Raw genomic sequence first — 27,932 nt, 5'->3', positions numbered from 1 at the left:
ACTTCTCCCAATAGAGGACGCACTTCACCATGAAATATATCAGCAACCATAAAAGCTGTTTCCCCCGATTTTAAGACAGTAAGTCAATAAATTTCAATAAAACAACCAAAAGTTATTTGGTAAATATATACTTTAATTGCACTAGAGGTTATATAATTTAAAACAACATGAATTTAGTTCATTAGAAATCAATAGAACTGCAACATTAATAAGGATTATTAATACTGAAGTGTTGGTTACATGACGGAGAATCTAACAAGGGAGCAAGCCGCGGAAATAAAGCAGGACTGCCGTGGTCGATCAGGTACGACGAACCGGAACTTGACCTGCAGAGATGACAAATGAACGCTCAGGTTGGTTTGAAGAGACTCGAGCCTGCCCCGCACATCCGGAAGTGAACAGAGAAGCGGAGAGAACCAGTTCGCGAGTGTGTCTTCAGCGATGGTTTGTGGAGGATTTTACTGCAACAGGAACTCTCTCTGCGCCCTCAATGTCATCTACGTGGTGAGCCACTCTCTTGGTTGCTGGTAAGATTCGGGCGTCATGGTTAATAGAGAGGAAATCTATCAAACGTGTCCCAGTCTGTGAATCTCGAATTGTAACCTAAAGAGGCACGACTTTATAAAGATCTGGCACTTGGTGAGCGGGCTCTTTCCGGTAGCTCTTGTGAGGTTGCACCAGTCTGCAGTGGTCAGTACCTGCTGGTCTCATGAGTTACATCCCAGTGCGAAGGTTTGTTGATGTGGCTGTGGAGCTGCACTTGCAGTCTGTGCCTATACTATTTAAAAAACTTGATGAGTCATCTTTTGTTATGGGCCAGGTTTCTAGTGACACTCCCTCACAAATACAAAACATTGTTTTACTGAATGGTGACTCCGTCAATACACTGCTCGCAGAGGTTGCTGCAGGCAACCGTCTACACGTCTTGTGTCCTCATGTTTCTCCTCAGGTGGTCAGTCTCCTTCTGATCGGCGTGGCGGCGGGGGGGAAATGGTTCGGTCTGGTGTCCAGCTTCAGAGTGGTGGCCGGGGTCATCGGCGTTGGCATCTACCTGTTCGTGGTGGCGTTTGTGGGTCTGTGTGGTGCCCTGAAGCACCACCAGGTCATGCTGTTCTTCGTATCCTTCTGATGCTGTTTTCTCTTCACAAAGGACACATCAGAGGACGCATACCTTTCACACCTAATTTTGAGAAGTTCAAAGTCAAATATAAGTTCCAAAACAACATTCAACAATGTATAAGTGTTTACAACAATCAACGTAAATCTATTTATTTGTATTCATGACATGACAACATCGTGTTTGTCATCCCGTACATACGATTACGACTAGTCGACTGATCGTTTGTAGTGGACTATCATAATGTAAGAAGATGCTAGAAGACTTTATTGTGGCACATTAGCGCCCCCCTGCTGTCAAAGATTCGCCAGAGGCTCCGCCCACTTAATTTACATAGTTCTTGTCCTCTGACAAAGTGAACACAGAAATGAGGAAATAAACAAGTGGAAAAAGCGAAATATCTACTAATAATAAATGCAATGCTAGAAAATAAGAAACTGATAAATGCATAAAAATATACACAAAAGTGAACCTATATTTATTTGCTCATTAATGTTTGTATTTCAGCATAATAATCATAATAATTGTTTCAAGGAGAGTGATTGCTGGTTTAATAAAATGAAAATAATCTCATTTTCTCATTCTTACACATTGTGCTTGTGCTTCTCAGTAATTAATGGTGGGGAAGTTGCAAAACGGAAGGAACCGTTTCATGATAAACTTGAGAGGGAGGTGTTCTTTTGAAAGCGAGGACTGCACCTGTGCTCCAAGCGCAATACACTGCAACAGTTGAAACTATTAAATCAGTGACAAGAGCCAAAGGTTTGAAACAAATTTTATTCCTCTTTGTAAAATTAGTGAGACTGGTTTGACTTTTGCAACATTTTTCCTGGAGCAGCAATGTTTTTGTCGCGTTGTTTACATGGTGTCACTCATCTTTCTCCCCTGTTCATGCGGGTGTAGTGCACCGACGTTCACTTCCTCAACACCAGCCAGTACATGATGATCCTGTTTACAGTGTTCATTGTCCAGTTCTCCGTGTCCTGCGCGTGTCTGGCTGTCAATGAAGACCAACAGGTACGTGGCTTCATCTCAAGTCTGACACGGCAAATTTAGCTGACTCTGCATCAACGCCTTCAGAACCACCTCCTTGAAATCGGCTGGAACAAATCTGCAACCACCCAGCTAGATGTGGAGAAGACCCTCAACTGTTGCGGCTACTCCCACGTCAACTTGAACGGCTCGTGTGCCGCGGTAGGTCATGAACATTCGCGCTCTCAGGTCCCCGCAGGTCTAAGCCTGTCCTTCAACTCCAGAGGTGCTTCCTCAGCCAACCCTCATCGTGCATAACCTGCGGCAGCATCATCCAGATGTATGCGGGGCAGGTGCTGCGCTTCGTCGGAGGGTTCGGCCTCTTCTTCAGTTTCACAGAGGTCAGAGGTGGAGCTGCAGGAGTCTAAAGTGATGAGTGAATATCAACCTTGTTTTGCATCTTTCAGATTCTGGGAATCTGGCTGGCACAAAGATACAGAAATTCCAAAGATCCTCGATCCATCCCAGGACCTGTATGATCAATAAAATATTCGCACTGACACACTTAAATGTTTTAACATCCAGGCTGGAGAGTTCAGAACAATCTTACCGCACCTATATTCTGTTGACTATAAAGCACCACGAGTAGTGTGTGTGCTTGCCACATAAACACACCTTATGCAAATATGCGGTGTGACCGCAAGCGCCACGCCCAGAGGAATTGATACAAGCTTTATTTTCACGAACGGGAACAAACACCACCAGGTGTGTGTTTTGTCGGACCTCGAAATCATTAGGCGACTCATTTGAGGATCTAAGGGCGTTGCACGTTGACATCCACACACTTCCCTCAATAGGATGTGGACCAGGAACGTCCTGTTTGGGCTGGTTCAAACATTCACGACTGGCAGCAGCTAGCTTCACAATTTTTCCTACATTTCATGCTATAAAGATCATCATTCGCACTTCTTGGAGACAAGACGCTCTTCTCCGCTTCACTCATGACAAACCTCGTCGCTGGTCTCAAATCAGTTTTTATTTAGCTTTAACTGTACATTCATGTAAGAAACAGCAGCTTGTCGCGTGAAACAGACTCACATTTGGGAACTGACGGGGAGTCGAAGGCCGACCCTCGATATTAATAAACATCTAGAGGACGTGAAACATATGAAGCAGAGTGACAGACGGTGACCGTTTATAATGGAGTTTTACACCTTCAAATGGAAGCATCTCTGCAGAGACTGAAGTGGGAGGGGAACAAAAAAAAAAGCTGAATAAATAGGCACGGGGGCGGGGATGTCATTAGGTTTTGGAAAGAGTTATGAAGAAAGGTTGCAGATGAAATCATTTTTTATAAACATTACAAATCTACAGACCAAGACTCGTACATTGCATGTTTATACTCCGTCGACCTTATGAGTCTGAGGAGAACGCTCTGTGTGCGTTTGGAAACTGCTCTGAATTAAAATCTGCATCGTCCCGCACTCGTTTTTTGATGTCCGTTTTCACCTGGAGGAGGGAAGGACAGCTGTTAGACGCACCTTTTTGCTTTGACTAAATCCGAAACATTTATGGATGAACTGGACAGAAATGCAAAGTCAATTTCATTGGTCAATATCAATTTCCATTGAGACATATTAGGGCCTTCACTGAGATGAAACAGAATTCCAAACTCAACCCCTGTGGTTACCTGCTCGGCATAAGCTTCTTTCAGCTCCTCTGTTTCCAGCTCGTCCTGCAGCCTCTCCCCAGAGGTCATAGGCTTGACTCCTGCCGTCCTGGCCGCCTGACTCACCGCGTCAGAGAGCGACAGCAGACTTCCAGCCCCCTGTCCCGTCTGAAAGCAACCACATTGACCTCGAACAACGCTTCAACCACCAAGACCAATTCCCGTCCTTCTCTCCTACCTTCCTGCGTTTGGCCGGCATGCCGTGTAAGTAAGCATCAGAGAGCGGAGGCTGAGCCTTCACCTTCCTCTGGGTGATCATGTCACACCTGATGATGGGAACCCACTCCTGCAGAGGCAGAAGTCACAAACATTACCAGCACCTGTCCAATATTCTGGAACAAATGTGAGAACACTAGGGCCAAAGCAGGTTTGCAGTTAAAACATATAAGACATAAAAATCCAAAAAAGATATCACTTCTTCGAGACTTACAGCAGGAACAGCAGCTGCCCACGACTCTGACTCGCCCGCAGACTCCTGGGTCATTCCTTCAGCTCCTGCCACTGATCTGTCGCCACCTAGTGGTGCAGCTGCTGCAGATGCACCGAGCTCTGCAGGGAACACTCTGGGTTCCCGGGGCGACGGCCGCGTGTCATGTGATACCGACATGGCCTCCTCCGCTGTAGTGGCAGCCGCCGGTGAAAGTGTGTCGCCGATCTGTGAAGGTGAAACAGGCAAACATGACACAAGGGCTCTGTCAAACATCGGCGTGACTCCGGTCCTACCGTAGACGCCGGTGCTCGCTCGGGCTCTTGCGCACCTGTTGCAGAAGGCTGATCTCTCTGTGAAAGCCATTAAAAATGTATTAGTCATTTCAGACAGTCTTAAGTAACCAGATATCAAACAGCCATCGCAGCAGTTTGGCTGGGCACACATGAAGGAAGGGAAATAAAATATGACCAAGCCTGGACCAGGCTGGTATATTACCTGTGTATAAACAATGTATCTCTGGATCTGCTCCTGCGTGATGGGGATGTGCTCCAGGATGAACTGCAGCCTCATCGTCATCATGCTGGTCATCCAGTTGACCAGACTCGGGCTGATGTCGCTTGACATTCTTCGCTGGAAACACAAAAGGCGATCGGAGCGTCAGACGGGTTTATTCTGTTTTCTAAACGCAGCCTTGGTACGGACTATTCTGTGGTTGATGACGGAGGTCAGGGCTCTCTGGTCGCCTCTCAGACAGTGGAGGTTCAGGGCCAGGCATTCGAACAGAGCCTGGTTACACATCTGCAGCAATCGTGGCCCAAACGTCTCGTCTGAAATCACACCCAGATCAAATGGTTTTCACTTGAAGGGTTTGATCTGCTTTAGTGGACGGGGTGTGGCGGTTTACCAGAGCAGCGGAGGATGTGTGTGGCGATGAGGCTCAGCTGCTGTCGGAAGAAAGACATGTTGGTCTGAGTGACGTCCACACCATCCAGGACTGTGACGGCGGACTCCCTCTGCGGACAACAATTGGACTGAGTCAGCAAAACGGTAATTTATTCAAACTGTATCCTTAAGCGTTATTGCACCACAATACTTAACTCCCCATGCCTCTCACTGGATCTCTAAAATAGCTAAACTTTATTTTTTTTATACAAATAAAGAAAGCAACACAGGCACACATCTGTCAAGTTTCATGTTTTGTGACTTTAGTTTGACTAATCCATTGTATTATTGACAAATTAGGGATTCAAAATGTTTCCCAAAATAGGGTAAAATATGTATATTAATATGACAGATTTATAGGTCACGCAGTAGAGGGTAAACTTTTCAAACTGCGAGTTTGACTGTGTTGATGAGGATCCACAAACTCTTGACCAATTTCATAAACAGGGTTCACGCTTAATAAAGAATTTACTGATATACAAGTAACATCTGACCTACAACCTGCTTGATTTACGTCCACCCGTACTTACAACCACGGCCAGCAGATGCTTTTTTTTTTTTTTTCCAATGTCTGGCACCGCAGCACGTAGCAGCCTGGCAGCTGTGGCATTCGACTTACGTCCAATCTGACTTACGACCGGTTGGTCAGAACCGATCCTGCTCGCAAGTCAGATGTTACTTTTGTATTCAAATACCTCTAACACGGAAAGTCAACACTCGACTTGACAATGAATTGAGAGCAGATGAGACTCACAAAGCTCTCTGTGATGTACTCCTCCAGTTCATTGACCAGTGTTTCTGCAGCAGCCTGGAAGAAACAGCACATCACTAAGCTTGGAACACGACAAGACTAAAAGCGGGTGTGAAGACAGAAGAGAATTCTGCTTGACATGACTGATACTAACAGTGATGTTCTGGTCCGTGGGCTCTCTGCCACTGAGGTAGTTCTGGGTGAAGAACTGGGACAGTTGGGGCTGGATGCGAGTCAAAGGCTGGTGCTGGCCGTGAAGCAGCATCACCAGGTCTGACATGGTGAACGTCTGACAAACCAACATCAGCAGCTCTCCAAAGAACCCTGAGAATATAGCGAAGAACAACTTAGAGCAACCACCAACTAGCTTCCCTTCCTTCGCTGCTGAGACTCACCTGTCGGGTCCTCTGGGCTAATGAACAGGTTGGTGGCCTGAGACAGCCTCTGCATGAACTGAGCGATGCTTTCTGTGTCGTTCTGGGCCTGACCCAGGGATCCCATCATCGAGCTTAGAACGCCACGGACGATGCCGGTGAACAGCTCAGGGTTGAGGGCTTCAGCTGCGCCTGCAGGGTTTGGTGTTGGGTTGGGAGCCATTCCTGGCGCTGGAGTGGTACCAGCTGGAGGAGGGGGAGCGGCGAATATGGGCTGGGAAGCCTGGAAACAAACCACAGAGGTCAGCGAATGCTGCACTTCAAATGATGCAGCCTACTTTAATTCAGAGGGACAGACAATACTCATGGACACCTCACTGAACACTGACCTGCTGCATGAAGTCGCTCACGCCCTGCATAAAGACCGGTACACCAGAGGTAGTGACGGTGATCGACGGTGCCGCACCGGGAACCGCCCCACCTGCCACGCCAAGGAGCGACCCGAGGAGCTGGCTGAGGTCAGGATGGATCTCCGGTGCTTGAGGCTCGCCGCCGCTGCCCTCTGCACTTTGTGCATTGGCACCGTTCGCTGCAGGAGGCTGGGTTGGAGGAGCAGAGGCGCTGAATGAAAAGGAGGATGAAGTTGAAGTGTTGAAGCTGGAGGAGGAGGAGGTGGATGTTGACGAGGACGTTGTGACAGTTGGACCACCTGGAGAGAAAAAAAAATTGTCAGTACTACATGAACTATTATCTTGTGCACAGATGAGCAACAGTAACATACCCATTTGTCCTGGCAGCAAAAGTTGCCCAACTAGTCCACTAATCATCTGATTCAGAGCAGCAGGGTGGAAAGGCTGTGTGGCACAAAACAGCCCAGTCAGTCTCAAGTCATGACATGAAGTTACAGGTCTCCTTCACTTCAACAACAACACTTCTATACCAACCCGTAGCCATGTATGTCAGGTTTCAGAGTGGTATGTCACTCAAAGTTTTAAACTCGTCTTTTTGAGAAAGTCGGGATAGTCTATTTTTGCTCCATTTTCTTATCACCAGTCAATTCCAGATCTCAATTTTGACATTTTGGTGACTTTTCTAGGGTTTTAAAAGGTGTAGAATTCATTCAGCCATTTCCAAAGGACCATGACGTGGGCAAACCCTTTGTTTTTTAAAGAATATCCCCAGTAGGCCTCATCTCTATTGTAATAATTCTTGCACAAATAAGAAATTATCTAAATAATAATTCTATAGATGACTCGCTACATTTCTGCCATTGCAGCCTTTGTTTTTGACCTGTATTCTGGGTGGTCCAGGTCCCCTTTGTAGCTTCTAGCAATCCAAAATCCTTTTTCAAAGTCTGAGTGCACATGCTCAGAACAAGACCCAAGACCCTTTTTCTGGGAACTCATGATCACCAAGCAGATGAGGTTGATTTGGGGTCACACTCATGCCACATTTTAACCAATAATGGCAAAATTGGCCCCAAATTGAGTCCAACTCTTGGGCAAAGCAGGCTGTTCTGACAGCATCTAAAGCCTCCGTAGCATTTGCCATGAGTGCTGTGAGTCTGTTGACAGCCTCCAAAAACAAAAAAATGGCAGCTAGTTATCTGTAGAATTATTATTTAGATAATTTCTTATTTATTTGTGCAAGAATTATTAGAACAGAGATTAGGCCTAGTGGGGATACTCTTTAAAACAAAGGGTTTGCCTAAGGAAATGGCAAAAAATGAATTCTACACCTTTAAAAACCCCAGAAAAGCCACCAAAAATGTCAAAATTGATCCAAAATAGGCACTAAAGACTATCCTGATTTTCTCCAAAAGACCAGCTTAATTCTTTGAGTGGCATACCATTCTGAAAAGCCCACAAACATGGCAACAGGTTGGTATAAGGTGTGGTGTTGTGTGCTTTTTTTCTGAGTGCTGACAGTACTTTAGGAGACCTGTGAAGTAGAACTCAGACACACACCTGTCCGGGCTGTTGTCCGGGCATAGTGGTCCTCACATTGATGGTGGGGCCTCGGGCCCCAAAGATCGGGGGATGCATGTTGGCTGCAAACGGCGGTCTGGTGAAAACCACTCTGGCCTGAGGCCCTGTGTGAGGAGGGGGTGGGGGTGCAGTGGGGGTGGTGGTCGGAGTATTGGGACCTGTGGTGGTAGTTGATGAGTTTGCGGTTGAGTTGTAGCCAGGGGTGGGCTGAGGTGGGACTGCTTGGCCCGTGGCTGCAGCAGTTGCGGCACTTGTGGCTACAGAGGAGGCGTACTGGCTTATCTGCTGCATGAGATTTCGCATGAAGTCGGACGGGAGGGCCCCTGCAACGACAAATTCCTTTCACATCCATTGCACTAGTAAAATACACTTCTGCCGGAGCGAACCCTGTGGCTGGGCTTACCGGGTTGTCCTGGCATTTGCTGGCCAGCTCCCGACAGATTTGGACCGGAGCCTGAGAAACAGATAAAGAATCCTAACCTCATGACCTATAACAGTCAGACACTGTACACACTCAACATCCTGAAACAAAATATGCACAACGCTCAAAGACCAAAGCCAACAAAGGCCCAACGTCATGAAAGCTGGAACCGTTTTGGATGTAGTGCAGCATTGAATCAGTGGCGGGTGGGGGACAACACACCGCGTCGTGCCACGGCCGCGTTCGTCTGCAGCATCATGACCACCGGGACAGCCTCAAGGCTGATCCTGATGACCCGGCGGCCAGCCGGGCCCTGTCCAGCCTGCTGACTGGTAGGAGAGGTCTGTGGGGGTGAGGTCTGTCCCTGACCTGTCTGCTCTTGCTGGCCAGCTGGCTGGGTTGGCTGGGCTTGTCCCTCAGCACCATTACCAGAGACAGTCACTGTGGCACCCAGGTTCATCTGTGGCCAAAGCAGGAGCCATGTCAAAGAAGGGTTTTAAAACTGACATGCAGTTATGAGGCGCTCAAACCCACTTGCACTGGGATGTGATGGTGCAGCGCTGCAGGCATGGTCACAGGGTTGGTGTAATGTGAGAACAGCCGGACCACGTGCAGATGACGCGGCACAGGACTCATCAGGTTCAGTCGCAGATCGCTGATGGCCACAAGGGCGTTGCCCAGGAGACGAAGACATTCCCACGTAAGGACAAGGGTGCGCTGATCCTCATCTCTCTCCTATGACAACATCAAGTCAGTTACAATGGAAGCGTAACAGTGTCAACCAGTCTTTCAGAAAGACTGTATGAAAGTGAATATAGACAGCGCGCACTGCACATCTTCCCTCCAGATCAGTCCATCAGTCTACCTTCAGAGGCGGCGTCCTGCTCGACAAGAGTCAGTCGCACTCCACTATAGGTTGGTTGTTTTGTTATTAGCTGTGGCTAGCATGCTACAGTAGCTTCAGCTAGCAGTGCATAGCGTGTTGCTCAATGAATCTGTTTTTGTTTTGTGACTAGCCATTATCAACGGCTAACAGCATTTAGCTCACAACCATGACTCAAACATGTTTTCTTCCATTAAAGACGCAGACTGAAGCAACTAAGCCTAAGAAATTACAGCCATCTCTACCAATACTTGTATTTGCAAGTGAAAACGTGATTATTCATTTAGTCATGGTTTTCTGTGGAGTTCTGTTTTTCATGTTCATAAAAAACGCTTTTCTATGATGCCTTGAGGCATTATTTTGTATCCCTGTGGTATTGAGTATCAAACAGCTTTCAATTTTAGTACCGTGTCAACCCTAGTTCCTATTATTATTATTATTATTATTATTATATGATTCAAGCACCAGATGAATTCTCACTTCATTCAAGACAGGACTTACAAAATCAAAGGTCAAAAATCCATACCACGTTATTATTGTACTCTGCCGTGGCGGCCGTCTCGAGGATGGTGTGCGCCCTCTGGATGAAAGGCTGAAGTCTCTCTTCTACTCTTCGTAACTCCGTCAACATGTCTGCCAACTCAGCAGGACTTGGGTGACTAGAGGGGCGTTAGATATTTCAAGTTAGTCTCAACATAACTTAAGAAACTTTTCATTTACAGTAATGCTGGGTATTCGACCACAACTAGTTTATAACTGGGGTGAGTGACCACAGCTAACAAAGGGTTGTGCGGAAGTGGGAAAAAAGACAAGTATTAAGGGATTAAATCAGGGTTTGGGAAAAGTGGGGTTGATAGAATGAATAGAAACGACAAAATCAAATAAGCCAAGTCCTTAAATGGACTTGACCAAAGACGTTCCAAGTAAGACAGCCTGCCTGTGGTTCTGGAAAAGATACACAAGGACATCTTTGACCAGTGATTAGCAATAAAATAAAGGGCTGAAAGGAACATTCAGTCGAACTGTACGACAAAACAGACAGTGGGACCTTTGTTTTCACTGCATATGTGTTCGAAAACTGCACAGGCAGAAGACATTCATTGGATGGAGAAACGTCAGTTAGCGCTGTTGTATTTACAATGGAAAAGCTCATGCTTGGAAAGCATCTGCTTAACAACAACTCTAAACTCTGCCATGCATTTTAGGCGGAACTTTCATGATGGATGGAATGGTTCAGAGCTAGTTAGAGTAACGGAAATCTTTGGTTTATCCAAAACAGAAAGGTTGATGAGACTCACGTGGGCCCAGGCTGAGGTGTTGGTCCCTCAGAAGGAGATGAGGAGGTAGGAGGAGGCGGGGGAGTCGACGGAGGTGGAGAGGTGTCCATGGGCTGAGCTGAGGGGGAAGGAGTCGATGTGTTGGATGACGTTGATGGATGAGGCGGGGCAGCCGTGGACGAAGTATCGGTTTGGGACGACGCATCAGCCATCCGGTTCTGAGGAACAAGCATGACGACATAGCTGAACCTGGTGAACTATCGCCAAGCTCTGCTAACAGACCGGAAGGAAAACTCACCTCCATTCGTGCGACAACATTGTTAATGTCTCTAAGCATGTTTTCAGCCAGCACAAGTCTCAGTCGAGGCTCACTTTGCACAGGTTGATCCATGTCGATGTGGACGCTCACAGAACCATTGCTCTAGAAACAAAATACACATTTAATAAAAAAACAAAAAACGATGTGACACGAGTGGACATAAGCAGCAAGTTTTTCTTACTCCAGTGCTTGTTGTGACTCTGGCGTTCCTGGCGTTATCTCCCATGTTCGACACCATTTGCTGAACAGACATCTTAAAAGAAGAGCAAAAATACTTCAACATTTTCTCCTAGTATAGTATGCTATCTAATAGTAATAATATAGCTAATCTAATGAGCAAGACACATCAAATGATAGCATCCCATCATATCATTTGGTAACACTCATTTTCTTTTTTTTTTCAGCAAAACTGCTTACATCAACAGTTTCATCACTGCATTTTAAGAGGTTCTTGTTGAATTTGCACAGTCTGTGGGGAAGTGGTTGGCATCCAAGTTAATAACAAGAACACAATTTGATGTTGACCACCTTCGACAGATTCAATTGGTAAGTACTGAAGAAATCACCTTGAGTCATATATACTTTACAACAAGATAGAACAGAAAAAGGGGCTGAATTCAGCTTTTGACACATTTAGCGAAAGCATTAAAACAAATGATGAGTAAAGTACAACAGGGCTGACATACCTGTATCTGTTGAGGGTCCATGGTGTTGACAGGAAGGTTGAAAGTGCCAAGCATAACGTAGCTGTTGGCATTACGATCATGTGGAGGCATTTGTGAAGTCCCTTGTGCGGATGATGAGGAGCTGCTGTCAGCTGCACCACCACCTGACCCTGACCCAGGCTGAGATGGTGGAGGAGGAGCCCTCTCAACCAAGTGAATCACCTTGCCCCCTACATCTGAGAAAACAAGGCACCGGTTTGCATTTACATAAAATTCACAGGGCAAATTGTTGCCGTCTTTTGATTCATAAGGCTTTTCTCACAGTTTCAAAAACTTACTATAGTCTGCCAGAGTCCTTTCATCCTGTAAGACTCTACCCTGGTAGATCAGTCTCTGTTTGTCCACCGGGATGCCCACTGACTGTGCAATGTGCTCCTTGAAATCTTTCACCGTGAGCTACAGAGATGAAGGTTTAGAAACAGGAAATTGAACTCTAACCACAGAGAAGGAAGGAACCCTTCGGAACATACCTGAGCTCCAACTGTGTAGGTTCGACTCTGAGAGTCTAAGGTTTTGACTGTCACTTCCAAATCTGTAGTTTGTTCTTCCATCTCGATTCTGTGCGGAGCAAGCGTCATCGAACCTTGGTTATTACACCATCACACCACAATAAAACATCTAATTAATCAGTGGAATAATTATCACTAGTTCATAAGATTACAAGCCAAGTACAAAGACACAAAGCTGAAATATTACTGTAAATCACACACAAATGTCATAGTAAGACACTTACCTTTTTTAAAAATGGTTCTTGCTCACTGATAATCACAATTCATTTAATGTTGAACTGATGGTGGCTGACGACTTTTATTTATGCTCTTCAATAACACCCCTCCAGGAAGGAGACCTTTAAAGTTCCTGTACGGATTGAAGAAAAACAATTCAGAAGTGCAAATAAAGATGCAGGGCACCAAGCCTGTGACCAAACAAAAGAATGAGCAATCAAAGAAACCACAAATTAAGGAGGTGGTCGCTGTTTTCACATTTCCGCAGGTCACTTTACACCTGTATTGTTGCAAGTCAGTCAATCACAGGGCAGGACTCTAGTTCAGCATCTGGATGTGGAGAAGAGGACTTGCTGACGTTCAAACGGAGCATTACAAACGGGGTTGGTTATTGAACGTTTATAACCACCCATCACAGTTCGCCATGTTCTTTCCCCACTTTTGTATGCCGTAACCTACGTCATATTTGATATTCTAAGGTATTATCGGGGTATTGGCGCTGTTTACAATCTTAAATCCGATCTCACAGACAGATATTCCACACCAAGAATTGTCCAAAACTTCGAAGGCTCGACTCTCACCTCGATGCTTGCGTCGTAATAAAATTCATATGGCTGTATTTGGAAAGCTAGAAAGGGCTTGCTTTCCATTTAAACTGGATGGAACGAAAGTCTTCAGCAACATAGGCAAATCCACCTGTCCACCTAAACTGTATTACATTCTTTTCAACGATGTTAGAATGAGCGTGTATTAGCTTTCGGTAGTAACCACCACTAGCCATTGCGATAGACAACTACATTGATTTAGTTCAGTTAGCGGGCCAAATCTAGACCGTTTCAAGATCGTCGGTTTTAAGAGGAAACGAGGACGAAACCCGGGCACTGACATGACGAGCATGGATCACGGGTAGCGCGAGCACGTTGCTCACCGACAAGCGTTTGTTTGTAATGATTTGGCTTCTCTAGCGACGTTAGCAGGTTGGCTAATAAGAGGGGATGCTAATTTCCCTTCACACCAAATAAACACGACCAATGCGGATTTGTTTTTAAGATGAAGATGTTTAAGACTTACCCAAACAGTCTCGTGGACTTATTTGGTTATCCCGAGGCGGCAGCTGTTCCTTATCATGTAACAAACGACTTCCTGTTAGCAGAGCTGGTTGTTGCTAGAAGCTACCAGGCCGAGCGGATGTGACGCAGCACCGGTCAGGAGCGGAGACTGACTGAGGTCCTGCTCCAGATAAAAAGTTAGAATTGTAAATTGTCTAATTTAAATTTTATAACCACGAGTAGTCAAGTTTAGAGAGAAATACTTTTCGTGCATACAAAAAGCAAATTAAAAAATAATAATAATGGATCCACGTCTCTAAAGTAGCGGGTGCAGCAGCAGAGGCCCATACTTACCTCTCTATCGCGCTCGCCATACTTCATCCTTATTTGTATTTACTATACACCTGCACTGCTGTTTGAGAAATACCATTAATCATTTTGTTCCCCGATTGTGCAATCAACACTGTCACCAGCCCATACATAATAAAGTTATTATCATATGAAGCACTATAATCAGAAAAAAAATAACATTCAAATATGAACAAATTATTTATTGCCTGAGAAAACATGGATCATTTTTACATCATTATCAATGTACAAAAGTTGTGTGCTAATGTCACTGATGAAAAAAAAAGCCCAGCATATTCAGGGCACATAATAAAATACAAACCTCACAGAAGTCCAAGCGAAACAAACAACCTCCTATTTCACAAAGGCAGCACGAGTCAAAGCTGAGAATGAATCACTTTCTGTTAACATTCAACTGCTAAGTGATTAATTGTTTTGGATCCATTTCTGTCGTCCATCCGTTTGTCACTACAAAAGTATAGCTATATGTTTTTTTACAGCTGGAACTGTCCACCAGTGCTTTGAGCTCCACTTCACTGTAGCTCCTCTTTGGTCTTCCCCTGCATGCGTGGCATCTTCTTGCTACTACTGTCCTCCAACTCTTTGCTCTTGTAGTAGTGAGGAGCCACTTCCAGCAGCCAGCCGCTCTCTATCTCGATCACCTGAGAGCGGAGAGAATCCACTTAAAATTTATATATACGTACATTAAAATAATCTAGGAAGTTACAGACCTGTCTCATGAACTCTTTGGTGGTGAAGACCAGCTCGTGGTAGATGAGCCAACGAGGAAGCTCCTCGAATAAAGAGCTGTTGGGGTGAATGTAAACCGTCTGCTGCTGCTTTACTGTCTTGTATCCACCTTTGCTCAGTCGAGCTGTGTGATAGAAATACCCTGCAGTCACGGCCTGCAACAGAAACAGGAGCATTTTCATTCAATATTTGCATCTTACACACAAAATAAAGGCAATCTTGCTGTCATCGGAAATATTTCATATCAACTTTTCCTTCTGATCCTACAGTTCTGAGTCTGTCAAAGAAAACCTGAAGTAGATTTGTCCGACTAATCCACGCTGTAATTTTAACGTAATTCATGGTGATGATTCATGTTGATACAGACCTTTCGAATGGGCACATTATCTCCATTGCAGCTGACCACTTCCACTTCAATACGATCCATCAACCCCTCCAGTTGGTCCCTGACATCGCGAGCTCGTCTCATGGAGCGGAATTGGATGAAATTCTCGTAACACCACTGCGTGGAGTAGCCGCTCTCAACCCACTGTGGAGAGATGGAATCACAAATGGCATTACAACAAAAACATCAGCACACAACTACTGATATTAGCCTCTTAACTGCCGTCAAACTCAAAAAAAGAATTTTCTGTGCTTGTAAATAAACGCGGTGCCTTCCGTTCCATATACCTGTGTGTAGACGTTCAGCAGCACCAAGTGGTCACCTCCTGGTACAACGAAGTTCATCCTGGCATTGTCTGCATGAACCACTTTGTCTTTTGGTCGGTAGAAAATAGAGTTATTCACTGAGAGCATGGCAGCTATTGAAAGCACTTCTTCGGAGCACTTGTACCTGAAGGAAGGCAAGAGAAGGACATTAAAATGGACTTATTTGAATAACTTCAGGCAGGGGAAAGACATGAGTGACTTATTAGGCAATTTAACATTTGGATACTGCTTCACTTGGTCTCAGCAAACAAGTTCCATCACCTTAAACAATTCAACCACCCACTCCATGAAGAGTGTACTGAGAGAAACCGCAGCCATGCAGGAGAGGGTTTGTGGTCAAGTTAAATATATTGTCTCAGTATCAAGACATCTGGCATGCAATATAGTGATGTGAAATTTTATCGATATTGTTCAGCCCCAGATTCAAGTCAGTCTCATATTAATCAAAGAGTTGGAGACAAAATGCTCACTGCTCTGATGCCAGGATCATTTTGCTCAGCATTGGATCCACTGGAAGCTCAGCCATTCTTCTGCCAAGCTAAGAAAGGAAAGATTGAAATTTTGTGTTAAATGACTCAATAATTGCATGGAGAATAACATACATAGAGAGTTGAAATCAGACATGGTTTCAAATGTTCCTGAGGGAAGACACAAAGGATAAGTGCTTGACTATAAAAAGGTTTGTGAACAGCCAAAACGACTGATGTGTTTACAACTATCCATTGTTTATATCCGTTCTGTTGTTCAGTTTAAAGAGACAATGGTTTTGAGTAATTGCTTATGCTATGACAATAAACATACCAAACACACAAATACAAGCCACAACTATAACTTTCTTGTTACCTTTGTCAGCTCTCCGAGGTGATTCAGAGCACCAAGGGCATAAAGCTGCTCCAGTGCCAAAACCAGAGTCTCATGAGGGGGCGGGTCCATGAAGTCGAAATGGACGAGATCATTAATGCCTGGATGAAAGGAGATTAAAGTTCCACTGGTCAACAGAAATTCAGAAATTTCATTTGGCGTCTTCTTGAGGCAATATATGTTGGAATAAGATAAAAAGAGTACGATACCAATAAGAGAATGTGCTGAATATACTGAACAGCCTGAGTTGGTTACCTAACTGATCCTCACCTAAACTCTTAAGCAGCAGCACCACATTCCCTAAGTTGGTCCTCTGAATCTCAGGCACAGTGGTTTCTTCCATCTCATGCTTGAAGGCCCAGGCTGTGTAGAGTCGAAAGCACTTCCCTGCAGCCACTCGGCCGGCGCGTCCTGCTCTCTGATTGGCTGAAGCCTGACGACACCATGCGATTGCAAACAGAAAACAGGAGTGGCATCAATAATTTGGATACAGTTGTCGATGCGTTTGCATGCAAATAACTGCACGTAAAAGACGGAACAGTTACCCGCGAGCACGGTGTCACTATCAACGACTCCATGCCAGTGCGGGCATTATAGCTCTTCTGCTTGCAGAATCCAGGGTCTATGACGTAGATGATGCCGTCTATAGTCAGTGAAGTTTCAGCGATGTTGGTGGCGACCACCACCTGAAAGTAGAAAAGACACTTAAATCTAATGTTTTTCTTACTGGTTATTAAGTGACTCTACATTTTGTCTCAGGAGCACCTGCAGTTCAGCTCAATCGGTCTAGCAACATAACCGATAAGAAGGATTATATTTAAAGTTTTAAATCAGAATCAGAATCAAATTTATTGCCATGGTCAGGTGGGATCCCACCAACTAGGAAAGTTCTTTGGAATAAAGTGCTGTCAAAAAATAAAATAAAACTCACTCAGAGGTCACTGATAACATATATTACATTTAAAACACTTATCGAACGAACAACTACTGGCCAGGAACAGCACTTAACATCTGGTCACCTTTCGAGCTCCTGGTGGCGTAGGGGTGAAGATCTTGGCCTGCATGTCTGAGGGCAGGTTGGCGTAGATGGGCAGGATCAAGAGTTCTGCTATTTTTGACCCAAGCCGTCTGCATCTCTCCTGGAGCAGCTCGCAACAGGCTTCAATCTCCTCCTGCAACCCAAACAGCTTGGTAAATCATATGTTTTACATCCAAATCTGCAGAGTCAGTCAAAGCCTACCTGTCCAGTTAGAAAAACCAGGATGTCTCCAGGGGCCTGGGTCACGTGGATTTGTAGCACTGACACCACACATGCCTCCAGATAGTCTGCCTCTGGAGCCTGCAGCAAGATGATAATGAAACTCCCTGCTGACCACAACACTAAGACCTCAAGTTCCTACCTTGGTGTAGAAGATGTCAACAGGGAATCTTCTCCCAGGGATTCTGAAGACTGGCGCGTCGTCAAAAAAACAGGAAAAACGCTCTGTGTCTAGAGTAGCGCTGGCCACCAGGACCTTCAAGTCAGATCTGAACCGGGCAATGTCTTTTATCAGGCCAAACAGGATGTCTGTGTGGAGAGTCCGCTCATGGGCTTCATCGATGATAATCACACTGCAGTGAGAGCAGGAATATCACATTAAATCAATCCCCTGAGTCACATTTCACCTTTGATAGAAAAAGAGAAAACTCTTTGTCAATAGATGTAATTGCAATTCCAAAACAACATTCATACCATCTTCAAATCAGAAGTAAAACCTGGACCCGAGAGGTTATGAGTGAAAGCAAAAGTTCATCTTGTTTCTCACCTGTAACTGGCAAGGTCAGGCTCTGTGAGAAACTCTCGAAGCAGCATTCCGTCGGTCATATACTTGAGCAGAGTCCTCTCAGATGTGCAGTCTTCAAAACGAATACTGTAGCCCACCTACAGAGAAGTCAGTCGGTAAATATTCATTTGATAATTCTGCAATCTATATCACTCACCTCATTTCCAAGCTTAACGCTCATCTCCTCTGCAACTCTGGCAGCCACTGACATTGCTGCGACTCGACGAGGCTGCGTGCACCCAATCTTCATTCCTCCCTTGGTAAATCCCTTAAAGAGCAAATACGATTTAGACTCCACAGTGGACAGCAGGATAAAAGATAAAGAACACTTCATGTAATGCACCAAAAAAAATAGAGGTTCTGAAACAAAGAATTGTTTTGACAAAAACGTGAGAAATGGAATCACTGCATTTTTCCTTTTTTTACAACTCACATCTTCCCAGAGGTACTGTGGAATCTGGGTGGTCTTGCCAGACCCCGTCTCTCCCTCGATGACCAGGATTTGGTGCTCGTGAATAGCAGCCAGCAGGTCTTCTCTGAAGGGAAAGATAGGAAGGCTCCGCCGCACCTCCTGCATGGACTGCTTCTTTATCTCAGCTTGAGACAAGGCTGGAGTTTCATCATCCTACAAAACACAACATTGTGGAAATGTACACCCAGAGCACACCGCAGTAACTGACTGGTAATGCCTACCCTCTCTGTTATTGTTCCCTTCATGGTAATGGCGGTGCTGACAAAGTTGATCATCTCGTCCTCCTCCAGGATCAGCTGGTACTTCTCCTGTTCATGCTTCATTCCTTGCTCTCGTTCCTTTTTGGCGCCAAAGCTGAGCGATGCGGTCTTCAGTCTCTCCTCTTCCCAGCGGCCCTGCTCGCCTCCCAACTCCATTGGGGTTTCCTCAAGTTCCAGATCCTTTTGAGGAACCTCCTACTCAGCACCAAATCAAAGCACAAACTTGAAGGTCAGAGGTTTCTACAATGAATCAGTGCTCATGAAAACAATCAAAAACATGATATAATATTTCCCTACATCATGGCAAAACACAACAAGCATTCCATATGATCTTCAGAAAACTTCACCGCAGACTATAAGGGAATCTGAATTAAAGGGTTTCTGCATGATGTCCGCCACCGTACCTTGCTTCTTCTTTCTTCAGGCATATAATATCTATTTTTTCTCTCTTCATGTTCTTTGGCGCCAGCTTTTTTGTAGTCTCTGGCCAGATCACGGAGAGTTCGTTTGTATTCCAACTCCTTCTGTTCCCTCTCAGTGAGGTTGTCTGAGGAGAACAGATATTCCTCGTCGATGATTTCTGCTTCCAAGTCCTCCAGTTTTTCTTCCTCTCTTTTCTTTAAATATTCCCAGCGAGATCGTTTCCTCAGCTCTGGCAACTGTTTTGAAACACGTGAGTATTGAAAACATGTCCATAATAAATGTATACAGTTTTGCATATGTCACAAAGAGCACTCACCATGTTCTTCTGGTCATCCTCAGCCATTTTTAGTCTCTTCTGGGCTTCCTCATAAGCCTGCAAGAAGGTTTGATCATTAGCTGTGTGCTAGAAAAGCAGATGTTATGAAACTTCTCACCTTTTTGTCAGTCCTTTCTGCTATATTGCGGGTTTTGTCTTTGTCTTTTAGCTTCACTCGCTCGGCAAATGCATCTCTTTCTTCAATATCTTGAAGTCGCTCTCGCTCTTCCTTCTCCCACTCTTCTTCTTCCTCTTCTTTTTTCACATTGCCCCTGTCATTTATGTTAGTCCTGTATAAAGACAGGAATAATTGCACTTATCAACTGTCAACAACATTGAAACACAAAAAAGCAATAGGTGTTTACTTCTTGGGAAGTTCTTCTTCACTGGAAGACTCGCTTTCCTTCTTCTGCCTAAGGTGCTTCCTCTTATTTCTTTTTTCCGTCTCTTTCCTCTTGCCTTTTTGTCTTTCTCTCAAAGTTTCGTCCTCACTGTCACTGTCTTCCAACAGCGTATAAGTGCGATTCTTACGATCCATCTCAATAGCTTGTCGTTCCAGAGCCCGGGACGGTTTCTCAACAACCTGCTTACGAGGAATCTGCAAAAAACATAGGTTTTAATTACACATTTTTTTTAGGTTTTGGTTACATGGATCTTGGATCACGCATACCCTGTTGTAAAGCTCCCCAGCAAAGGCTGTCACATTCTGGTCTATATCTATCACCCCTGTTTGTTGGAGACGGTCCACGAAATCTTCAGTGCTTGTGGCTTTCCGGGCCATTCCGATCATGAACTGAGAGACATGGGAGTCACTCATCCCAAGGATGTCATGTAGACGGTCACTCACCCATTGGTCTAGGTTAGCCATGGTGCCTGTACAGAAGACGACATTGAAGAGAAGGAAGCTAGGCAGAAATCCATAATCAACAACACCAAAATGAGTCGAAGTTTCATCACTCATTTAATATATGTCGACAAGCAAAAGGAAGAAATATACATGTTTTAAGAAACAGTGAAAAGAGATTATGAAGAGAATCTATGAGGCTCAACGGCGAGCAAATGGTGACATGGAGATGAAGGACGTGACTGGTGGAGAATGATCAGAATAGATGATGGTGGAAGAAATGGAGGAAATGCACGAGATGCCAAAGCGGGCATAAACAGCTAATTAATAACCGTATGTATTTTCTATTCAGTGATGGACAAAAGTCATCATAAGTGAACAGCTATAAGAGGTCAAATGCCATCGTGAAGGACCGACTTCTGCTGTCTTGGACGTTATTCCGCGATTTGAACACAGCATCGCTACAACCATGAAGTTAGACTGGATAGCTTTTATTCTTCCCACTATGGTTCTATTCATAGTTATAGAAGTTCTGACCATAATGGCGCAAAGCCGTTCATTTAAAACGAGTCACTTTGTGGGATTCGACAGGTAAAACTCAAAATGTACTTACCAATCCCCGAAAAGAAACGCTGTTGTTACAAGGCTAACGCAGCGAACTTTCACTAAAATTCACACTATTCCTGAGCAGCTCACAGGTAACACACGGGGCGGTTATGAAGAAAGCATTGAAGCTGCTTTTAAGGGTCAGAATTATTTATACTGAATACATAACACTGAATCATGATACTTATTTTGCTAACTTAGCTCCAACCATGCAGTAAACACTCGATCAACGAAGAAGAACCGCTAGTAAGAAAATTACGCCACTGCCCCCCACAGGTCATCTGAAGGCTGACAGGTTTGCTGGAAAAATAAAAAAAATACTGTATATTAAAAAACGACACTATATGGAGGTTTTTGTTTGTAGCCTCCTATTAGTTAGTTTTTAACAAGACAATGAAACAAAAAATGATTTGCGCATTGCAGTTGAGTTATTTTAATTAAAATATGAAGGCGGCGTGGCTTTAATAAATATTAAATGTACCATAGGGAGAAAAAAAATCACCCATTAAAAGGTACAAAAACGTGGTAAGTGGTAAGCCGATGCCCCTGGCGAATGTTATGTTCGTCTTATTTTTACGATCGAAAGTGCACACGCCTTGCAGTAGGGGTCGTTGTTCATTTTGTAGCGGCTTGTAATCTACCAATAAAGCACCGGCGAGTGAGGCGGATGTGACGCAGAAGGTAAAAATGGCGAACTTCGTCGAGGCGACGAACCAGCAGGAGTTTGAAGGCTTCCTCGCCAAGGCTGGTAAATGTCTCACAGTGGTACATTTCCAGGCGGAATGGGCTCCTCAGTGCGGCCAGATGAACGACGTAATGGCAGAACTGGCCAAAGAACACGCTCACACCACGTTTGTGAAGATGGAGGCAGAGGCGGTGCCGGAGGTGTCTGAAAAATACGAGATCTCGAGCGTGCCCACTTTTGTCTTCTTCCAGGGAGGCGAACAAGTGGACCGACTGGATGGCGCCCATGCTCCTGAACTCACAAAGAAGGTTCAGCGACTGGCGGTGAGCGGTGGCCCCGCTACGTCTACGCAAAGTGGACCCGCTGACCTGAACCAGCGCCTGAAGAAGCTGATCAACGCGGCGCCCTGCATGCTCTTCATGAAGGGTTCAGCCCAGGAGCCCCGATGTGGTTTTAGCAGGCAGATCGTCGGAATACTGAAGGAGAACAGCGTCCAGTTCAGCAGCTTTGACATCTTGTCCGACGAGGAAGTGCGTCAGGGGTTGAAGACCTTCTCCAACTGGCCAACCTATCCTCAGCTGTATGTGAACGGCGAGCTGGTGGGAGGATTGGACATCGTGAAGGAGCTGGCTGAGTCCGGGGAACTGCAGAACACCTGTCCAAAAGCTGTGACCCTGGAGCACCGCCTCAAGTCCCTCATCAACCGCAGCCCGGTGATGCTCTTCATGAAAGGCAACAAGGAGGCCGCGAAATGTGGCTTCAGCAGGCAGATCCTGGAGATCCTGAACAGTGCAGGGGTGGACTATGACACCTTTGATATTCTGCAGGATGAAGAGGTGCGTCAGAGTCTCAAGACCTATTCCAACTGGCCCACTTACCCGCAGCTGTATGTGAAAGGAGAGCTGATTGGAGGTTTGGACATTGTGAAGGAGCTGAAGGAAAGTGGAGACCTGGCGTCGGTTATGAAGGGCGAGTCGTAGATCTTCAATCCACGTGTGGAGATGATACCGAGATGTACTTCTAACAGAAAAGATCAGCTATACATGTGGATAATATGTCCATATGTCAAATCATGTCATTGTACTGCAGGATATAATGGAATACGAACGCAATTCTCTTTTTAATCTTGAGGTTTTGGGACCTTCTGTGAAACCGCAACTTAACTCCACTACTGATGACTTGTGTGGTTCCTGCTCCTAAATTCTGATTAATAAATTGAACACCCTGCTACCTACACATTCTTGTTTTGTGTAATTCATGCAAACGCACGGATGCTGAGAAGATCAGAGTCAGCTGTTCGAATGACTATCTCTGTCATGTTAAATCAGAATTCCATTTCACTACAAGTAAGTCTGTATGTTGTGGGATTATATTTTTAAAACACAAATGCAGCTATGAATATTTATATAGACAGTTAAGCCCAAAATTATTCATACCCCTGTCAAAAACAAATAGTTCCTTATTTTTTTCAGTTACACATTAGTATATCACTTCAGATTTTACTTAAATAGGACAAACGGGACAGACTGAAGCCATAACCAATTTATTGAAGACAGAAAGTGTAAATAAACATCTTTAACGGGGTAAAAACAAAAAAATCACAAAATTATTCATACCCTGCCTTAATATTCAACACAATCCCTTATTTTTTATCACAGCCTCCAAAGGATTTTTATAATTGCTCACAAGCTTCTTCCATGTATCGACAGGAATTGTGGACCATTCCTCCTTTGCAAATGTTTCCTGATCTTTGAGGTTGGGGGTTTCCGTGCTGCCACCAGTTTCTTGAGCTCCATCCAAAGGTCCTCGATGGGGTTTAAATCAGGACTTTGACTTGACCACTTCATAACATTAATATCACTGTCCTGGAACCATTTCTTCACCAGCTTGGCTGTATGCTTTGGATCATTGTCCTGCTGAGAAGTCTAATGCTCCCCCATGTTCAGGTTCACTGCTGCCTTCTTGAGGATTTCTTGAAGAATCTTGATGTACTGCTCTTTAACCCAGCTGCCAGGTCAATTGGCAGAAAAGCAGCCCCACAGCACTATCACCTCCATGTTTAACAGTAGGGAGTGTGTTCTTTGGTTTAAAGGCATCACCCTTCTTTCTCCAGATGAAAGCCATGTGTCTGTGCCCAAAAAGCTCCATTTGTTTCATCTGACCACAGAACAGACGACCAGAAACTTTCATCTTTCTTTACGCATGTCTTTGCAAAGGTCAGATGAACTTTTACATACCTTGGTCGACATCCATAGAGGCCACTTTAGTCCAGTATCCGCTGGACTGTCTGCCTTGATAAAGTTACAGCACTCGAACACAGTTCCCCCAGAACATCCTTAGTAGTAGTCGTTGGATTGTTTTCAACATCCCACTTGACCTTTCTAGCAAGCTGAGGTGAGATTATTGACTTCCATCCACGTCCTTTGAGGTTTTTGACGGTATGTATTTTTTGGTATTCCGGATGATACTTTGTACCATTGCTACTGGCACCTGAAATTGTTTGGGAATTTTTTGTGCCCTTTTCTTGTACTAATGTGTAACTGAAAAAAACAAGGAATACCTTATTATTATGAATAATTTTGGGCTATATAAGTATACACACACACACTAATGTCCCTCTCCTGCATGTGAGTTGCGTCAGCCTCCAGTGACCTAGAAGTAGAACAAAGTAAATAACAGGACAGTGGTTTATTCTGCATAGAGAATAAATGTGTTAACTTTTGATGCGTGAGAGCGAGATAGTCAATGTTTTCAATGGTGATACAAAACCATAATTTTTACCCTGCCATGTAAGCACTCCACATGTCCTGCAGGTCATGTGTGTGAAACATTTGTGTTTGCTCAAGTTCTGAAGTCCAACAGAAGATGAGAAAACACAAGTCAGTTTCTTGGTTTCCTTTGATGTGTTTTTGAGTCCAGGGGACTGAGAATGGATGTACAGGGGGGTCTATAAAGAATTTAAAGATAAACTGTAAATTACATTTTTTAATCAGATTCGTTCTGTTGTACTCAGTTTCCGTTAGTAAAAATAATATAATCCTTTATTCTTTAAAGATAAATCTGACAATAACCATGTAATAAAATGGTTATAACTTCGTTAATGTAACAGAACTGTGTCAAAACAATATTTGACAACTTAATCTTATCTTTTTATTTGCTTATATATATATATATATATATATATATATATATATATATATATATATATATATATATCTGATTAAAAACGTCTTGATCTGACGCCTGAACTCGTATTTGCCACACGATGACGCTGTTTTACAGGCAATCGCGTTGAAAAACGAACCGGATCATTAGTTTATTTTTAATGCTAAATGGTCTTTTCTATGTATATAGAGATATGACTACTGAATGATGAGAAAACAATGTGTCACGCATTGATAACTACAGCTAATCATATGTGGTGTATGGCCTTAGACATGAGTTGTCCATGCACAGACTTGTGATGTCTACAGAAGGAAAAACTGTTCTTTCAAGAGAGAAGAGCAAACAGGCTGATGTCTACTTGCTTCTGCGGGTGGAGTGAAAACGACTCTCCCTTGACAATTACTTGAAGTGTTTGGCTATTTGTCAGTGGAATACATGCCTTATGTTTATGTGTGACAACGGAGCTTCCATATGCACTGGTCTGCGACGCTTCTTACACAGCGGAAGTAGTTTCCTGTTGCTGCAATTGCATTTATTTTAGAGTTTAAAGAAAGTTAATATTGAGTTAATATTTTTGTATGACAAAGATTCTTCTGTATCTGTAGGCCACCGCATCACTTCATCTTATGTGTTTATTTAATGACATAGTTGCATACTATCTGTAGTTTTATTTATTGTACATATATATTTCAATAAGTAGCCATATTTGCAAAGCTGCCACCCACTCCTCATGTTTCGGTGGCAATTATCTACTCAGATCCATGACCTTTTTGAACGCGTCTGAGATCAAAATCTCTCCATATTTAAGTGGCCACTTCCAGTGAAACAGTCTCACCCTGCCTTGACCACATACTGTTTGTTGGAGGGTCTTCTTCCTTGTCTTCCCCATCAGGACTTGTCATGAACAACACTGGTGGTTGCTATGCGGGAGTACTTTTATATTACTGAAGAACTCCTCAGGATTAGTCACTTGACAACGTATTGGAACAACAATCCTACACTTTTGCATGACACTCAGTGTGTTGGCCCAAGATTCATGCTGAAACTTGGAAGCAGGGTCATCCTTATCTATTTCAGTCAACTGTAGCCGTACTGATACTGTCTTCGCACGTGTTGAGTCAGTTAATAGACGACTTTGCTTTGTCAGAGGGATCGCTCCGAGTCCACCGTCGCACAGAATCACCCACGCGGTCGGACCAAGGACACACCCAACGCCCACCAAAAGTCGCCTTATTCACAAATCTTAAACTGTGATGAGTGACCAGGCTGTGGGCTGGAGAGGTGCACACTTCCCTCTTCACAGAACCATCCCATTCTGAACCACAATCAGATTTATTTTTCTAAACTCCAAAACTGAACTTGGACATGCTTCTCACTTCCTCACTGGGAGATTCCAGCCACGTTGAGGTTGGTCATTTTCATTCCCTGCCCTCACTCGTGAGCTAAAACTCCACAAAAACCACAAACAATGGAAACTTTCAGAAGAAACATCTACATAGCACCTGAGCTCTGGCTGCGATGCCAGGACTTTATTTATCAGACAGCAAAGTGGCAGAATATATTTTCACATGACTCGCCTTATGTCAGATAAGAGCCCTGGCAGCATGACATCACCCCCCTAGATGGTTTATTAACTTCCTCTCCTGCTGCTTTCACAACAACACTGCCATTGTTCTCTTGAGCTGTGTGGAAGAGGAAGGTGCTTCGTCAGGCTTGTCATTTCTGCAGGCCTCTTGAAAACGTCAGAGAGGCTATTGATGTCTCTAATGTGTGTGTCACTGCTCAGTCAGAGCAAGCCAACTCTGTAGCTTTCATCAGCACCCAAGAAGGTAAACGATATTTAATAGTGACGGTTGTCATGGTGAACTGTTTGTTTTCGTGTGATGTGAAAACGTTCTTCAAGATAAAATCACCAGCGGAATTTCATGGCTGGCATGTTGCTATGTCTGCATTGTTGACTCAGCGCTTTATATGTGTGCGTGTGTGTGTGTGTGATGGTTATATCAATATCTATAAAGTACAAAACATTACAGACAAAAAAAATGAAAATTAACAAAACTCACGAGTCAAGCGTATAAACACGACTGTATTTATTTCTTTGTTTATTTATTTATTTCTATAGTCATCGTGGCAACACTCGAAATTTATTCATTATTTAATGTGTTATTATTCTGTAGTGATTTAAAAGTTATTTTTATTTATTTATTATTTATTTATTTATGTATGTATGGGTCCATCATTTGATTAAGTAATATTCTTGTGGCAGATATTGTTATGCCATAAAACTGCGATTAATTGAGATTAATCCCAAATTCTCTAATTAACTAGATAAATCGAATCCCACCCCAAATATAACACAATTGTATCTATTTGTTTATTTATTTATTTATTTTTATAGTCATCGTGGTAACACTCGGAATTATATATATATATATATATATATATATATATATATATATATATATATATATATACACTTGAGATTTTGTGAAATGTACATGAGTTCTCGGTGAAACCTCACTACCCATGACCGCCCACTTCTTTCCTCTCGAAAAAGTTCCACCACTCAGACACAGCTTCTGCACATCTTTACTTTAACCATGTCATGATAAAGGAAAGTATGTGTTCAGCTCAACTCAAGAGAAAGTTTCCTGAACTCTGTTTAACCTAAGCTATTCATTCTGCTGGTGTTTGGACACCAGTTGCTGTATTTTTGCTCATTGCTGTGTCTTACATGTATAACACATTTCACCATTATGTAGCAAAGTCCTTTACATTCATTCAGGCACACAGGTCTAGCTGGGGTTTAAGCGTCTCACTCAGGGACATGACACCAGCAACCTCTCTGACTACTTGGTTTGAACTCTGGGCACATGCATTGAACTTTGAGTCATCCAACCTTTGGGTAAAAATAAGTCATCAGTTCATAGTAATGTTGATGTTGTCTTAGACAGGGATTTTGTGTG

General features: G+C 43.9%; 4 protein-coding genes across 8 annotated transcripts; 2 read left to right on the top strand and 2 right to left on the bottom strand.

Moving 5' to 3' along the window:
- Window positions 1-368: 368 nt before the first annotated feature.
- Window positions 369-2,700, top strand: LOC128771992 (tetraspanin-13-like). 2 transcript variants are annotated; one of them, XM_053887939.1, is made up of 6 exons: window positions 369-504; window positions 950-1,117; window positions 2,054-2,134; window positions 2,198-2,311; window positions 2,374-2,490; window positions 2,557-2,700. In XM_053887939.1, exons 1-6 carry the CDS (start codon window positions 442-444, stop codon window positions 2,626-2,628), a joined length of 615 nt encoding a protein of 204 aa, XP_053743914.1. In that variant the 5' UTR covers window positions 369-441; the 3' UTR covers window positions 2,629-2,700. The 2 variants fall into 2 exon arrangements, with proteins under 2 accessions (XP_053743914.1, XP_053743910.1); XM_053887935.1 differs by having other exon boundaries at window positions 395-1,117.
- Window positions 2,701-3,107: 407 nt separating this feature from the next.
- On the bottom strand, window positions 3,108-13,851 carry bag6 (BCL2 associated athanogene 6). 4 transcript variants are annotated; one of them, XM_053887931.1, is made up of 26 exons: window positions 13,725-13,851; window positions 12,662-12,786; window positions 12,399-12,486; window positions 12,207-12,324; window positions 11,890-12,104; window positions 11,385-11,456; window positions 11,183-11,305; window positions 10,906-11,102; window positions 10,134-10,266; window positions 9,259-9,459; window positions 8,947-9,184; window positions 8,707-8,757; window positions 8,283-8,626; window positions 7,097-7,169; window positions 6,705-7,024; window positions 6,337-6,598; window positions 6,096-6,265; window positions 5,945-5,998; window positions 5,153-5,261; window positions 4,951-5,075; window positions 4,744-4,878; window positions 4,542-4,598; window positions 4,249-4,473; window positions 3,997-4,104; window positions 3,780-3,926; window positions 3,108-3,598 (listed from the first exon to the last, which is right to left on the bottom strand). In XM_053887931.1, exons 3-26 carry the CDS (start codon window positions 12,477-12,479, stop codon window positions 3,503-3,505), a joined length of 3,654 nt encoding a protein of 1,217 aa, XP_053743906.1. In that variant the 5' UTR covers window positions 12,480-12,486; window positions 12,662-12,786; window positions 13,725-13,851; the 3' UTR covers window positions 3,108-3,502. The 4 variants fall into 4 exon arrangements, with proteins under 4 accessions (XP_053743906.1, XP_053743908.1, XP_053743909.1 ...); XM_053887933.1 differs by having other exon boundaries at window positions 9,094-9,184; XM_053887934.1 differs by having other exon boundaries at window positions 8,707-8,729; window positions 9,123-9,184.
- Window positions 13,852-14,250: 399 nt separating this feature from the next.
- On the bottom strand, window positions 14,251-21,365 carry dhx16 (DEAH (Asp-Glu-Ala-His) box polypeptide 16). The gene is made up of 21 exons (XM_053887266.1): window positions 21,124-21,365; window positions 20,337-20,539; window positions 20,032-20,264; window positions 19,785-19,956; window positions 19,667-19,723; window positions 19,332-19,586; window positions 18,889-19,122; window positions 18,629-18,820; window positions 18,353-18,463; window positions 18,178-18,293; window positions 17,773-17,983; window positions 17,613-17,711; window positions 17,392-17,544; window positions 16,918-17,058; window positions 16,643-16,805; window positions 16,355-16,473; window positions 15,982-16,049; window positions 15,473-15,635; window positions 15,168-15,329; window positions 14,782-14,955; window positions 14,251-14,712 (listed from the first exon to the last, which is right to left on the bottom strand). The coding sequence occupies exons 2-21, from the start codon at window positions 20,532-20,534 to the stop codon at window positions 14,584-14,586; spliced, it is 3,150 nt and encodes a 1,049-aa protein (XP_053743241.1). The 5' UTR covers window positions 20,535-20,539; window positions 21,124-21,365; the 3' UTR covers window positions 14,251-14,583.
- A 414-nt stretch (window positions 21,366-21,779) lies between these two features.
- Window positions 21,780-23,030, top strand: glrx3 (glutaredoxin 3). Its single transcript, XM_053888220.1, has one exon. It carries the CDS (start codon window positions 21,804-21,806, stop codon window positions 22,779-22,781), a length of 978 nt encoding a protein of 325 aa, XP_053744195.1. The 5' UTR covers window positions 21,780-21,803; the 3' UTR covers window positions 22,782-23,030.
- The last annotated feature ends 4,902 nt before the right edge of the window (window positions 23,031-27,932 follow it).

This window comes from Synchiropus splendidus, chromosome 15, assembly GCF_027744825.2.
Source record: "Synchiropus splendidus isolate RoL2022-P1 chromosome 15, RoL_Sspl_1.0, whole genome shotgun sequence".
NCBI classification, from domain to species: Eukaryota; Metazoa; Chordata; class Actinopteri; order Syngnathiformes; family Callionymidae; genus Synchiropus; species Synchiropus splendidus.
The sequence above is the reverse complement of the archived record's forward strand: the minus strand, read 5'-3'. Positions and strand labels throughout refer to the sequence as shown.